Source organism: Antrostomus carolinensis, unplaced genomic scaffold (genome assembly GCF_000700745.2).
Source record: "Antrostomus carolinensis isolate BGI_N321 unplaced genomic scaffold, ASM70074v2 scaffold2295, whole genome shotgun sequence".
In the NCBI taxonomy this organism is placed as follows: domain Eukaryota; kingdom Metazoa; phylum Chordata; class Aves; order Caprimulgiformes; family Caprimulgidae; genus Antrostomus; species Antrostomus carolinensis.
The window spans coordinates 21218-37210 of NW_010316923.1; the positions used below are offsets into that span (position 1 = coordinate 21218).

At 40.5% G+C, this 15993-nt stretch overlaps 1 protein-coding gene across 1 annotated transcript in view; it reads left to right on the forward strand.

Annotated features, from left to right (window-relative positions):
* The window catches only part of GHR (growth hormone receptor), an 82129-nt gene that overhangs the window by 7773 nt on the left and 58363 nt on the right, over window positions 1–15993 (forward strand). The window contains exon 2 of the mRNA XM_010168384.1: window positions 8903–8982. Coding sequence (XP_010166686.1) covers window positions 8913–8982 — 70 coding nt within the window. The 5' untranslated portion in view covers window positions 8903–8912. The remainder of the gene's footprint in view (window positions 1–8902; window positions 8983–15993) is intronic.

Genomic DNA, 15993 nt, shown 5'->3' on the forward strand with positions numbered 1-15993 from the left:
AACTTTAGAGATTACCAGGCTTGTCTCTTCAGTTTATTCCCCTTAAAAGTCAGGCTGGCTTGATCATCTCCTGTGCAATCCTCGTCTCCACTTCCACAATAATCACTCTCTCATCTCCAAGCAGAAATCCAAGTCTGTCCTGGATCCCATGTCACATGCCCTCTGACCTCTCAAACTGGGGAAAAAAAGGCTTTCCTCAAGGCTTTCCATACTTCTTCCTCATCGGATCTTTTGTCGTCTCCCCTGTGCTCATCTGCCTCATGGGGTGGAACGTCCCTCTCTTATGGAGATACAAATAATCATCTGAATAGCAGTAAAGTGACATCTTCACTTTTCAGCAAAACACCAATATGGGTGTGCGCGTATGTGTGTGTTCAGTGTGTGCAAGCTCATGCACACGAACTGAACCCGCTTCTGTTCCTTCCTTGTGAAGGAAGAATTGTTTCAGGACCTGTGATAATTGAAATGGCTAAAATAATGCCATTATATGATTCAAAATGTGATCTGGAAGAAAAGCCCTTTAAAAAATAAAGTGGTGTACCCAGTATATACACTACATTAACTCTGAATAAATTCAGTTAGTGAAATGAGCTGATTTGTCTCCCTGTATCTGGAAACACTGGACATGCTAAACCTGGAATAATCTCTGACTAAAACAATAACAAGCATCCATCCTATGGCCTTTGGCCTAAAAGGTGTCATCAGTAGCTGTATTGTAAAAATGTGTGTCAAAAGTGATTGGTTCAATATAAAGGTTCTAGAGATCCTGTTTGGATGGGATATAAAAATGCTAATGTTTTTAAACTTTGGTAAGTGTGGACATAGTCTGTTTTTATATGTGAGATGCTTCATCAAAACGTACTTTAAACTTTAAAGCTCGATATTTTAATTTCCATATCTTAGCAATGCAAATGGAGAGAGAAATTAACTGACTTTTTAAGATTTTATTAGAGGTTTGAACAGACATCGGCTTTTCTATACAAGTGAAAACTTGTTTTGGCAACACTGCATATAAAAATATTGAATTCTCTTCTCCCCTTGCTGGTCTCATTCACTATGTCTTTCAAATTTGTACTGATTTATACAAGTAAGGATCTAGCTCAAAATCTTTGTATACAGATATACAGAGTGGTTTATGCAGTTGTTGAATGCAATAGGCTACTTTTTGGTAGGTTGCCACAGTTTATATATTCAGATTCTTATGGACTTAAAGCACCATATCAACAGAGAATAGGGCCAGGGAACAATGCTGTTATAATCTTACAGAGGACCCGTGGAAGGCACTTGCAATCATATTGTTTCTCCTTAACAGAGAACACAATCAGAGAATTTTCCTTGCAATTATTTTGAAAAACAGTTGTGTTGAATAGATGTGTTCATATGCTAACTCCGCATCAGTTTAAGCAAGATTTAAAGTTAGCTTCAATCTGTAAATTACAGATGCAAATTAAATCAATATAAATAGTATCTTAAACTGATATGAACTTCAGGAGGTACAAAATTGCACCAATTTAAAATGCGCTGTTTGCAGCTATAACTTCTGTCAAGCTGATTAATCTTTGTATGTTGACCAAGTGATACTAAATATGTGAGTACTTGGAGTCATGAGTGGCGGTCCAGAAATGCTGCTCAAGTCTTCTCTCTGTCATTTACCAGCTTTCATTTAATCCACTATTTAAGTTAATGACTTCCTAAATGCCATACAGGCTTTGTTATGTAGTCTTTAATCTGATTAGGAGAACATGAATAATTTAGCATGCGATTAAACCATGTAATTAATTTGTCCCGTGGTAATGGACTGTTAAGTAGTTCCATTAGTCTAGAATAAATACCAGGGTCTTGAACTTCAGTTTTACAGCTTCTTGAAGATATTTTTTCCTGGAAGAATTTTTTTTTATCTATAAATACTATTCAAAATTGAAACCCTGCTCTCCCTGATTTCCTTTGAGGTCTGAAGGGCATGTTTGGGTTCAAGGGGATTAGAAGAAAGTGAGGCTACTTTGTTGAAAAACTCTCAGCTATATCCAAACCCTTTTTCATCTGAGGTCAGCAGAAGCTTCATCATTTTTAAACAGCATTTGGTTACAACGAAGCGTTTTTGAACAAAGCATCCATTATTTAGTATTAAGCATGTGAATAATCCTGTTTGTTTTCCCTTATGTTCCAGCCTAAACTCCCAGTAATGTTATATAGGTTGCTTTCCACCACGTTTCTTGTGCTTCATCATTTCTACATAATAGAAAAATGTTGCCATTTCTTTCAGCTGAGATGCATCTAGTTTGCTGCTTTGATGTGTTTGGGAGCTGAAAGGCAAACAAAGCAATTAAGTCTTTTCAAAGTTCAAAATTTTCTATCTATACACTAGAAAGAAAATTAAGACTATAACTTCAGTCCTCTTTTAACAACTGTCTTCTGATGATCTACTGGTGTTATAGCTAAGATCCTCCCTCAGTGTACCTAGTCCATTAGGTAACTACTGTCAAAGCATAGCAGATTTTATTGTAAATAAAGAATTGATAACACCATATGCCACAGCCATCCTTGAACTTCATAGCCCAGTTCTTGAAGTGTAACTTTATAGCTGGATTGACCTAGAACAGCTTTCAGTACAAGCCCAGAGCAATGTCCAAAAAAATTTGGTGTTAAAATGAAGCTTTCATATAGTTTCTATTCCAAAATTTGAATGTTGTTTAGGGAAAAAAAAAAAATCTAAATCCAAAGCGAGCAATTATTTTAATAGATTCCATTTTTTTGTTTTAATACTTAAAACTATTTTAAATAATTTAGCTTACATAGAACTCTAATTAATAATATAAAATTGCCTCTGTCCCATAGTTTTACTTTGTTGTAATTATTTACCTTTTAATAATGCTCAAATTTGCATCAAACCATGCATAGTAAATGCAGCTTTATGCCAGAGTCTTTCATTCTTTTCCAGTGATGCTGTCTTCTGTTATTAGGTTTTTTGGCTTTTTTTTTTTTTTCCTGAAATGTGCCCTTTATGAGATTTTTTTTTTTTTTTAATTTGCAGTACATAACTTCTGTTTCTAGGGTTTTATCTCTTGTTCTTTTCATATCCCAGATAACTGCACACCCTGGGTGAATGGTGTGTTACGCATATCAACTGTGACAATTTGTTACTTCTGTTTCTTGACATGGCTGAGTGTGTTGTCCTGACAAGGGTTCTATAAAACAGGCGTTCATCCAAGTGCTGCTGATGACTCAATCAAGCTGTAATATCAGCAAGCAAGGGAAGAAGTCTCTAGGTCCGTGGCAGTTTTAGATTGTGTTGATTGGAAGGGCTGTAACTCATTTCATCTGCAGAATGACTCTGTCCTGTTGGCATTCAGGGGAATGAGGGTAAGCAGGCAAAGTGATTTCAGCTATGCATGATCAGCCAAACCGCTGTGAATGTTTTTACGCAGGCACAGAAAGATTTCTCCTTAGCGTCACTAGTCTTGCTGTGCGAGCACTTGTAAGGAATATCCACACTGTGAAAAATGAGGGCTTTTCACTCAGATTCTGTAAGGGTATGTATGTGTTTGGTAGTTGCATGAACAAGGTTCAGGGCAGGTCTGGAGAGCCTGGAGTTACGTTGCATTCTCAGCACCTCTTCTTACTTGATGGTGGATGTATTGGTGTGTATTCATCTGCATTGCACGCTCTTGTGTCCTTCCCATTTGTGGTCTGATGGAATGATGAAACATAGCAATGTGCAGAAAAGCTCCTCAGATTAATTCTTTGCTCAATAATTTTGTGGTTTGGTTTGCAGGAGAGAGGCCACCTTTGGTTCTGGACTAGCTGCATGTGTGCTTCTGTGGCAAGCAATGCTGAACTGGAGGAAGTTACAGGGAAAAAAACTCTAATATTTGGGGTACAGTGAGTTAATGGAGATGGCAAATGCAGAAGTCCTTTCATAGGCACAGTTTAATGAAATGTGATGTCCTTCTTCATTCAGATCTTTTCAGGTTCAGGAGCTATCTAAATGTAAAGATCTCACTTCCAAAAACAGTTTTGTTTATAAGGAAAACTCCTTGTGGCTTACTCTTGAGTGTTAACAATGTAACCTGACAGAGTAGACGCAAACCACTCAATATGCTGTGACTAAACTCTTTCTTTTTTCAGGGATTTTCTGAGCCTGGTTTCACCTATCTATGCTGACTATGTTCACGTCCCACTGGAGAGATGTCATGTTTAACTTCACTTGTGATTGACTTACTGTACCATCACTATAGAAAAGGGCCAAGAAATTTTTTTATCCTTTTTATAACTTTTGGCTCCCTTTCTGTATTGGAGCAATTAGCCTCAGCTGACCTCTAGCCAAATGTTCCTGTGGTCAAGTTTCAGCTGGCCTGAGGACAGTCAGCTGCTGTAATTTTTTTTTTTTTCCTGGTTTTAGCTCTCTTCATTCTTAAAAACTGCTGGAGTTGGGTAAGATATAGGCTATTATTCCTTAGAATAGTGTGTATTACAAACACCGACATTTTTTTTCTGTTAAGTAACAAGGACTTTATTAGTGGCATTTGTCTTTCATATGCATGCAGGGGTACGTGTTGGGAGGTAGGTATTACTAGATTGTAAAACATCAGTTTTGTCCTAAAGCCGATAGAGAAGCTGTCTCTTGATAGGTTAACAATGCAGCCTCTGAACAATACTGTTCTTGCTGGCAGCAAGCTTGCAAGAGTGTCTTGGGAGAATGGCACTGGAGGGTTACAAGACAGATTTGTGAGAACTTCCTGCAAGGCAGTAGTTACCTGACGGTGAGGCAGAAGGCACTTCAGAGGTCTCTTCTCCCACAGATTTTATTCTGTACCACCAAAAGCAATGTCATGATGGGGCAGCTAATGCTTTGCACTAGATTTTCTCCCATGAGACTGTAGCCATGGCAGTGTAGCTCTTCCTTGGCCTCTGATACCTCTCGGAGTGATAGTTGTGCCTGTAGCCCAGCAGAACTCTTGGCATATGTGCTGGGTGCAGAGAGGTCACATAGTCCCTGGTGGTTCATGCTCCTTGCAAAGCTCCTTTTACCTGGGGAGACCTTGAGTATAAGCCCTGTCCCAAGGGCTCTGGGTTTGAGATCCAAGGAGGCTAGCACAACTTGCCCTTTTCAGATGCTGTTGCACACGGTGTGGAGCATACCCCATCCGTATTTTCAAATGAGAGCAGTTACTGGTTTTGAGCTGAGCCCTGTCCGTACTGGGGATGTTCAGAGGACACCAGTTGGATTTTTCTGCCATATGCAACTTGTCTGTATGGATAACTCAATGGAGGATCCCATGAGGATTTAGGCAGAGCAGAGACACTATTGCTTTGCCTTGCTATGATGGTAGCATTTGTGAGAATCCACAGAAGAAGCATCCTTAGTTTCTGTACCACGTTTTACTAGCAAAAAGCTGAGGGATTAAGCAGCAATTTTGATCACCTTTGAGGTTTAGGAATGCAAATTAATCCTGTGCCCTCTTTCAGAGAGCTGGATGTTTTAGTGAAGGTGTGAGGCTCAGCAAAGACTCCCCAGTAATTATAGAATTGCTCTTAAACAAGTAGTAGCTGCTGCTGGAGGGGTGGCTGTGTCCTCCCTTCCACCCTGGCTGCTCACTCCTGTGCCTCTGCTGCCCCAGCTCTGCTCCAGGGGTGCATCTTTGCAGAGTCACGATCAACCTGCTCAACAAACGTTTATTGTTGCAATAAATGTTTATGGATTAATTCTAACTCGATGATCTCAAGGGTCTTTTCCAACCGAGCAATTCTGTGATTCTGTGATTCTAACTGGAACAATTTCCTGATGGCGTTCACTGCATGCAGATGCATGTGAAGAAGTGTGCCAGTGCAAGAGGAAGAGCAGTACTGGAATGGGATTGTTTTCATCTGCAGCAGCAAGACCTTACTGAAGTTTAACGTGTTTGTTGACCTCTGGGACGTATTTCCAGACTCCTCACTTGGTGCTCCATCTGTCAAACCACCCTTCCTGGGAGGAAGCTGAGATGGCTGCTGGTCAGAGCGCAGGGATGGAGGGGACAGCCGTGCTGTGACAGCTGCACGTGGGGGCTGATCCTGGTCCCACCACAGAGCTGTTTGGTGCAGTCATGAAAAATGAAATGGTATTCACAGATGTGCTCTGAATGACCAAATGTGTTGATGATGTTCATTTTCACAGGAGAACTCCTGTGAGGATTTGGACTTTTCTTGTGGCTGTTATTAGGCAGGAAGAAGTAGGAAAGCTTGGAGAAGAGTGGTAGGAAGATCAGCAGAGGGTGGTGGACACAGGAGCACAGAGAAGTGTGAATATGGAGGCAGCGCTGGATGTCTGGATATTGCGATAGAGAGAGAGTGAGAGGGTTGTAAATGAAGTGAGATTGAGTTCAGGCCTGTGAAAGAGAAAACAGAACTTTAGGGAGAAAGTGGAAGAGCTGAAGGGAAAGGGAGGCCATTCGATGGGGTAGAAATCGTGTAACAGGAGAGGAATTTGCAAATACAGAGAAGCATTTGTGTAGAAGATTTATTAGTAAGAGACAATAAGAATCCTTTAAACAAGAGTACAGATGGAGCAGGGGAACAATTGAGCTAGCTGAAAACGTAGCCATGCTTGGATGAACCTCGTGCTGTGCCAGTGAAGCTCATCTCTGAGAGTAGGAGGATTGTTGGCCTGTGATTTGCTTTCTGAACTTTTTCCCAGCCCTGTGCACTCCAGCAGCTGCAGCTTTCATTGCTCCTGGTCCTGCTCTCCAGGCTGCCTCACTGTGTCACACAAATCCTCACTAATGCACCTTCAGCCTCACCGCACCCCTTCTTCCCTCCCTGGCCACTTGAGAACAGGAGTCACCCTTGGAGAGACCTGTGTCTGCTTGGACAGTGCCTGGCAGGTCCCTGGAACTCCCCCAACCCTTCTTTCTGTGCAGCTGCCCATATCTGCTCAGACTGGCCACGGGGTGACCAGCTGGGGCATCGGGGCATCCCTGCCATGGTGTGGGTGTGGTGGGGAGCGTCTCCCGGCTTTGCAGGTCTGGGTCAGACTCTGCTAGCCTAGAACAATTAGAATAAATAATGCCTGTACTGATCCTGAAGCTTGAGAATTATTGAACAGTTGTATTAATAAGAGTGTGAAAAATAATTTCTGACTTTTAAGTTTTGTACTAAACAGCATGCATGAGAAATCTGGAGTTGGTAATAGTTCAGTTTTTTTCTGTAATGTGGTTCAAACTGGTCTCATGGGGCAAGAAAATTAAAGAGGGGATTATCTTTTAATTTCAGTGTTACTGTAGTTTTACATACTCAGTGCGCTTGCATTTTACAGTTTCTGACTGAATTCAAGCTTTGCTAATTCTAGGAAACTGACTAGTTTTTGGTACCGGGATTTGACAGCATTGGTTGTTATTCAGTAACGCCCACTTAGAGTTTGTTACTCATTAGTGGGCTTGGTGGTTTGGACACTTGTGGTGTAATCTCCTGTTAGAAAGAAAGAAAACTTCTAATTGAAAACACTCCCGTGTAGAATCAAGGTTTGTCATACCAATTTACAGTCAAATGTGAAAGTAGAGCTGTTATTTTCTCTCTCTCTCTCTGCTGCCTCACTAAGATGGCATGTCAGTGTATCTTGGCAGTTTTGTGCCACAGAACAAGAAACTGCTGCCTGACTGTTTTTTCAGCATTTGTGTTTATTTTGGTGTTGTAACTTTGGTTTTGAAGGTCTCCGGTAATCTCTGTGCTCCACTGGCATGGTTGTAAGTGGTCAGGTCATAGTCCATGGTACGTACATTTTCCTCCTACTACACGTGGAGACCTCATGAGCTTTTTGGGGGCATGGTGCGATTTTGTGCACAAGGCTGTACTGCCCACAAGTCGAGTGTGTCCCAGCTTCTGCCCTTTCCCATTGTTATCAGATGGTGATGGTAACAGAGGAGCAAAGTAGCATCCCTCAAACAGGATCATGTGGTGGGGTTGTAGGGTGTGTGATGTGGTGCAGGTGAATGAGGAAGAATGAGGAGTGTACTTTTTGGGGAGGTTGTAAAAGTTTGTTGGGTTATGCTTGGGTTATAAATGTTTGTATGCTTGGAAGGTGTAAGCGCTTGTGTGGATGTGCTCGGTTCATTGGAAGGTGCCTTCTCAGAAATGACACAGGTGGAAGTTTCCAGCCTGAGACAGCCTCCATGGCAGCCCCTGAAGAGCAGCATAGCAGAGCAGGGACACGAAGGCAGGTGCTCAGGGTTGTGCAGGGTGCCAGTAGGGAACAGTGCAGAGAATTAGCCCGGCGTACTCTTGTTCTTGCAGCCCCACAGCTGCTGCTGCCCTCTCCACTCCTGGCACACTGCCTGCCCTGGGCAGCGGCCGTGGGTACCAAAGCCAGTGTTTCTCTGCTAACAACTATCTGCTGTGGGAGCTGGCTTCTTAAGCTGCATCGCTCCTCTCAGCCTTACTGCGTGTAGTCCTAGGCCCAGGGAGGGTTATACATCCCATGCAAAGGTGAACACAGCTTCAGAGGAGTGTGAACTGGAAAGGAGATCATTGTATCTTTGTTCCCTGAAAGAGATACTGTTCTTTTCCTGCTTTCACATTTAACCTAGGTAGTCATAGGGATCCATCCCGCAAAGGCTGCTGCGTGTGGGGAAGTGTGGCTACTCCCTGGAAGCAGGCTGCAGATTTACAATACTTGATTTTTTTCCCCCTCTATATTAAGTGAACTAGAAACCCATAATATAGTTCTCTTGTAGAAGTAGTATTTGCTCTCTGTCCTAGTCTGCGAGATTATATATGACTTTAAGAGGCAATAAACCGGAAACTAAATACACTTCTAGCTTAAATCAAATCAGAAATTCAATAAAACTAGATAATAGTTTAAATGTTATGTCATATTAGTTAGTAACGTTAGCTTATAAAGAAACATTCTCATTGTCTTTCGTTATTACAGATTTAGAGGTATGGATCTTCGACATCTGCTGTTTACTTTGGCACTGGTCTGTGCAAATGACTCACTTTCTGCAAGTGATGGTAAGTTTTGTGATACCTTCCTGTGTCTTTGTGTGTGTTCATGTATATATAGCTTTATATAAAGAATATTTTTATATTACATGTGTCAGAACTCTGCAAGTTCCTTGATTGCAGTAACCTGGGTAGATAATATGAAATGTGAAAAATAAGTAAGTTCGTCTGGTTGTAAAGATAGTGGATAAGACTGAGAAGTGTTCCAGAATGAAGGTGAATTTCACAGATGTGTGATGTGTAAACAGGCCGGATCAGTGGTGGTATTAGATATCTGTATTTTCTTTGCTCAGTTACTGAAGTTATGAAAGAATTGTATGGTGTTAACTTTTTAATAGAAACTGTTGGTTTTTTCCTTAGCAAGTCCTTTTAGTATATTCATATGTTAAGTGTAGAACTATTTGGAAGTACAGAGGAAGCATTTTAAGACTGTACACTTTGGGTCTGAGGCCAATATGAACAAGTTTCATAAGAAATACACTTAGACGTTCTTGAGTAGAGGTTATAAAAGGGATTTGAAAAGAACGTGTGCCCTCAACCAGCCAGCTGGCTGTGGGTAGCCAGCAGAAGCCTTTTTGGTGAGGAGAAGCTCTGAATGCATGTCTTGTGGTGTTCGTGATTCAACAGATCTGCCCAGGGTTCACATCAGCTAAACGTACCTCTGGCTTTCCACAGTTCTTCTCCCTCCCATCCTTATTCATCTTCTGAATTAAATGCCAGGTGGAAAGTACTTGGTCCAGCTCAGCTTTCTCTGATGCTTTTTCTTTTTGCAACAAGCAATGATTTAAACTGTTGCTGTATCACCCAGAGGCCCGTTCTGCCTCTAGTGGGTCCTCTAGGACTGGTCTTCACTCACTTAGAACAAAAAATTCCCATTAATTCCAGTGGGAGTTTTAGATTTTGTCAGACTGATCTGCTTACTCTGGTTATGATCTGCTCCTGTAAGCAAATGCAACTTCACCTGTTCTGTTTTTCTTGTTTTCCATAATTACTGATTTTATGCAAACGTGTTCCTCCTTCTCCCAGAGCTGTGGAGCAGCTTCAGAAGGGTGGCTCTGTAAGCAGGTGCCCCTTCTGACCTCCTAGCCAAAATCAGTGTTAGCAGAGAAGTTAGAGAGGGCAGTTTGGTGAATAATTTTGGAAAAAAATGGTGTAGAAACAACTTCCACAACAAACTGTAAATAAAATGATAAAATTTTCATTGAAAATTTCTGACATATCTCTATTTTTTTTTTTTTTTAATTTATCTCCATACTTAGGTGTTACTGACTGCAAATTAAATCCATAAAGACTTGCAAGCCATGCTTCACTAGCCTTTCTATTGTTAGTTTTAGAATGTGGTACTAAACCAAAGGGCTATGGCATAGTTGCGTGTAGTCATAACTGTCCTACAGTTTAAAGGTATCATCATCCTCCTTTTGCCCTGATACAGTTCTGTATTTTCTTGGAATTGCGTGCTTAAAATTTCTAGATACCCATGTTTGCAGAACCGCTGGAGAGATATAAGGGGTGTTGCTTTGTTGTTAATGGAGACATTAACAAGCTGAAATAAGATATAAATAGAACTCAAATGATCAGTTTTCAGAGAATTCTTCCATAAAGTTCATTTTGTTCATTAAAAGAGGAGTTTGGATAGGGAAAACACAAGTTTATGTTTATTTACTTTTATGTGTGTGGCTCAGATGCTTGTCCTCTGCGTTATCAGGAAGAAAATCTGTAAGATTCTCTTATTCCTTGCTAGTTAAGGCTTTTTCTTTAACTTACCAAATTTGTTTTGAATTCCTAGTGTATCTGGCCACTGAAGTCTGTGAATGAATCGTTTTCACTTTTGTTCCCTGCTTTCATTTCCTACTTGCAGCAATACCTTCATTCTGCTGCCTACATGTCCCATGGGAAACGAGTGTGCCTATTTAAGAAGTATGTAAGGAAGTGTGGGGCAGTAAAGTGTTTATTTCCATATTAGAATTGGGCTGAAACAATGTGGGGCCTTTATTTAATGTGTTTTGAATCCTTCTCGTGTCTTCTACATTTGGTTAAAAAAACCCCTGAATTTTCTGACACAAATTTACAGAATAAAACTATATACTCATTTTTCCCCCTTTTTGTACCAATCTCTTTAGTTAGACCTACGAACTGAAATAAAATTCGCAAATTCCTCCTTGTTTGTGCTGAAATGTGGAAAGTCAGTATTTCACAGTGAAATATGATACATGTACCAACTTCTATTCATTGCCTCGTACAGAATGGTCAGTAGAACAAAAATGAATGTGTCCTGACTTGATCCTTCCCCCCTAGTGTCTGCATTTTACAGTACATTCATTCAATAGACAAAAATAATCCCTGCCTAGATGCAGTCTACTGGACCAATTGATTTCTTGCTCAAGGTTTAAGAGCACATGAGGATTTTTTTGATCCTTGGTAGATGAGGTGTGGACCAGATGTCGTAAGTTCAGTAAAAATCTTTTATAAGTAAGGCTTAACCACAGCATCACCTTTGTGTGACTTTGTCTATACTGATGAAATAGTAACTTCCATGAGCTTATCTTCAGAACCAAAAATGAAGACCATTTTAATTGTGTTTCTCTGCTTAAATCCAAGACACAGTACCAAATGTATGTGTCCTGATTTGCTGCATTATTAAAGAACTGTGTGTGAATGGAACAGAGCTTCTTTGTCCTGAGAATAAATTTCTAACCACTAGGCTGCTTCTAATGCTATAACACATTTATTCCGAGTTGTGGAAATACTCAGCTGAGAAAGTCAGACAAGGAGGTGTAAGTCAAACAGGAATATTTGAGATAACAGCATGAGGGAACATCCATTTGCCATTCTTGCATGATTTAGGGCAGAGTATTAGATGAGATCTGTTTATTATCTGTTTTGTTCTTTTTTTTCCCCCCATGTGAATGTGCTTGTACCTGGAAAAGTTCTTGTGACCATCCAACCCCACTCAGGTGATGAATCCTGACAATCTTACAGAGCTCTGCCCAGCACAACCTGGGTGAGGCCTTCCTGTAAACTTAATTAGATGTGCTCCATATCTGTATGATATGTGATAAGTTGCCCAAGGGACTCGATCTGTGGTGTCACAGTTCCCTAAAAAATCCAATTCAGTAATTATATTCCTTCTGGCAGTGCATTAAAAAATTATGCATACTTGCTAATCTTGCACCAAAGCACATTACTGAGACAGTGTAATACAGACTTGTACATGGAAGGCTTTTATGTCTTGAAAGTAAATAAAGCTTGCGTTCAGCCTTACAAGAGCCTGTGCTTTCAGCTGGCTCTGTGCTGTGGGGCTGGATCCGCCCTTGGCACACGACGAAATCCCATACGTGTTTCCTCCTGGCAGGAGAGAGTGTGTGAGGCCAGCGGCTGGCCAGGCGACTGCACAGCATTTGACACCAGATATTGGACGTTTAGTCACCTGTTTGCTGTCTCCAGGCTGATGCCAAATTCTGCTGGAGACTTTCCATTGATTTAGCTCATTTTTATGCTCTCCTTTTGCAAAGAGGTTGGCTTGCCAGCTGCTTAAACTGAGGCTGTGGCTAGGGTGAAGTGACAGGAGTGCCCACCATCTCTGTGATGGCGATGCTAAATGTGACCAACCATGTCTACTGCACCAGGTCTTCGAGTGTAATTCAGAGCTGAGGAGGTCTGGGACTTGCCGCCTCCTACCAGGGAACACTGACCCACATGCTGTCCGTGTCCTTGAGGTGCCTGCCATGCAATGCTAAGGGCAGAACAGTGGTAGAAAGAAAGTGTACAGGCCATGATAACAGGAAGGTAATTTATAATAGGTGTGTAATTACCATGGGTAAATGGGTTTTGTGCCCTAGGGATTGTAAAACTTGAGGCCCATTTTCACAGCTAATGAAGACATTAAGTAAACAGAACTTCTGCTTGTAAGAAGTTAGGTTGCTTTGAAGATGGAGAACTGTGTGATTTTGAAAGTTTGGTTTAATTTAGTTAATTAGGTACATCAACAAGGAAGAGTACTGCTTCATGAGTAGATCAGCTACATCTGTGTGATATTAATTGTCATTCAAGGAAAAAATAAGAACTTCATAAGAAATATTCATGCACACATACACAATTTGTGTTTGCAATGTTTGCATTAATGTAACTGCAGTGTTTCAAATACATATCCATCATACACCTAAGTATTTGGGTTTAATATACCTGCTGGCATCAGAATTGGTTGAAGGGAATTGCTCCAGACACAGATTGCAAAATGTTTAGGAAGCAAAATAAATTTTGTCTGCTTCTTCCTTCTCTACAACTGATGAGCGTAGGTCACATAAGGACATAGAGGAATAAACTGGGAATTAGTCCCAGTTAATAAAACAATACATAAGCTCAGGCTGTTCCAAAACTAATTTCTTCCCAGTAAAAAGAAGTGGGAAATGTCTTTCATCATTTTTTATACTAGATCAAAGTTCATTCCAGACTATTACAGCTATGCTAATTCATCCTCTGAAGCAGGTTTAGAGAGTTATTCATATTTAATGATAGCACAATAAAAATACTTTTGAGTTAAATGTTTTTGTACTGTGATAATTTTAAGAGCTACAAGCCTGAATTTATTGTTAATTTTATCTAATCTGATTTTAGAAATGTATTTCTTTTTTTTCCGTCACAACTTTTTAAAATTATTTATTGTATGGAGCAGTTATGCTCAAATGCACTATTTTCCTCACTTTTATATAAGAAGTAGGATTAATTATTTTCCCTCTGGAGTTGTAATCAAATGTAATTTTTACTTCCATCAAAATGTCCTGTTGTTATGCTGGTGCCTGCACACTTACTGCACTTGGATGCTTTACGTGCATTGTGTATGGGGGACGCACAGTGATAACACAGGACCTGCAGGATATCTGCATCATTCTGGAATGGCCAGAAGCTTGAAGAGCTCTATGAAAAGCTTAAGGCCAGGCATCTGAGGCCTTGACATCTGTTTTCAAGCAGTTCAACTCTGTCAGCTGTTCTTTGTTCCAGGGACCATATTGACTAGCTCTGCATTGACTATTGGAGCTTGGACGCTTAAGGTTGAGATTAATCCATATATGAATCATATGGATATCCTCTAAGTACCAAAAAAATCTGCACGAGACTTGTAGATAGGACATCTGTGCCCTTTGGAGCAGAGGCTGGAAGGCAGGCAGAATATCCTAGGCAGTGGGAGATAGTTACAGATGTTACAGGGATTTTGCCCTTCCTTGCATAAAGAGGGCCGGATATAGGTGTGAACACTTTGAACTAAGCCTCACCCTTATAACTGCTTTGTTTGTATAGGCCTAATTCTGTGTACTTTCTTCTAGGTAGTGTCTTAGCTGCTCAGCCACATGCTGTAGGTCTTCTGCTACAGCCAAAGTGAAGGGTCTTCTCACTGGATTGGTAGGATAGCAGTTGGGTTCTTGCTGTCACGATGAAGTTAAGTAGTAGATGGATGTTGTCTAAAAGCATGGATTTGACTTTTGTGACACACAGAAGAATTCTTATTCTAAGCAGGAAGGGGCCTTTGAATTACAGCATATTATCTGCTGAGAAAGATAAATTTGTCCATTTGTTCATGGAATCAGGAGGTACCAATGAAGTCAAGACTTCATTGCTTGGCTTGAAATATTCAAAGATCAATAGTTGCACGGAGTCTTGGCTGAAAACGTATTTTGTGATTTAGGCAAACTCAAATTTTATGGATTGTAGGCAGTGTAGTGACAAATCATTTCTCACATATGAAGAGTATTCTTTTATTTTTAATATTTTTTTTTTTTTTTTTAATGATCAGGAAGACTAGCCATATTTGCATGCAGACAATCCTAATCTTGTTAAGCAGTGACAAAAGATAATGAGAAGGGGCAGAATCTGCCTTAGCTTAAGCCCCAAACTCTCTTGCCTCCTCTTGGTAAATAGTAGTCATTTGTTCCTTGTGGTCATTTTCTCTTCTTAATCCTTCTAATTGGTGTGCCTTTGCTAAAGCCTTCCTCTGTGTTACCTGCTTTCTCACTTATATGCAACTGTCTAAGTACAGAACGCAAGCCAAAGCGTAGCTGTCAGTAAAACCTGAAAATCTCAAAATTGTGATTAGCTTCGTGCATCCTGGTTTACATGGATGGGGCAGAACTGTCAAGAATGCAGATTTAAAACTTTTACCTACAGAGAAAGCCTTTGGAATAGTTACCTTATTTCCAGAAGTTTGAGTGTATCAGTGCAAAAAATATGTTCCGTTCTGTAGAAGAAACTGCTAGAGAGCCATTCCAAGAGCCAAAATCAGAAAGCTTGGCCCAGGGAAGTGTTGAGTTACACGCCTCTGATCTGGCTAAGCCATTTCGGCTGGAGGGAAGGCTCATTTTGGCAGAGAGCAAAGTAGTATTTCCATCATCACTTTCCATTGCAATTAGGCATGGCTTTGATGGCTAGCAGAAAAATCCAAGGGAAGGCCTTGAGTCTGTGCACTTCTGAGTTACTTTTACCGCTCTTTCTTCCTAGCCAGTAGTGTCTGTTTCAGATAAGCCATTTGTCTGAGCTAGTGTAACAGAGCACCTATGCTCTTACATGGAGAAGAAAGGATTTCACCTTGTCTTTCTTCTGTGTTGGGAGCATATATGGTATTTTAAGAGGAAGGAATTTGGAATTTCTAAGAGTGGAAGACACATGCTGGAAATGAATTGTAGACAGGTCTATATTTTGTAAGAAAAATCAGGAAATAAAAACATAGTGCTGAGGTTTTCAGGTATAATAGCCTTAAATTATGCTCCAAAAATCAGTTTAGGCTTGTAACTGAGTAGATCTGATGGTTCAAATGCAAACCTGGGTTGCCCGAGACTTGTCTCCTTTGTCTTTTCCTCCAAACCACACCTATGACTCTTAATATTTACTGAAAACTTTCAAGACTTTGGATATCTTCACCCACAAGCCTGCGAAAAACACTTAATGAACTATCAGCTTCAGTCAGGCATCCTGCAAAATAACGTATGTGCCTCAGTTATCCTATCCAGTTATCTCTGTTATCTTTAACAT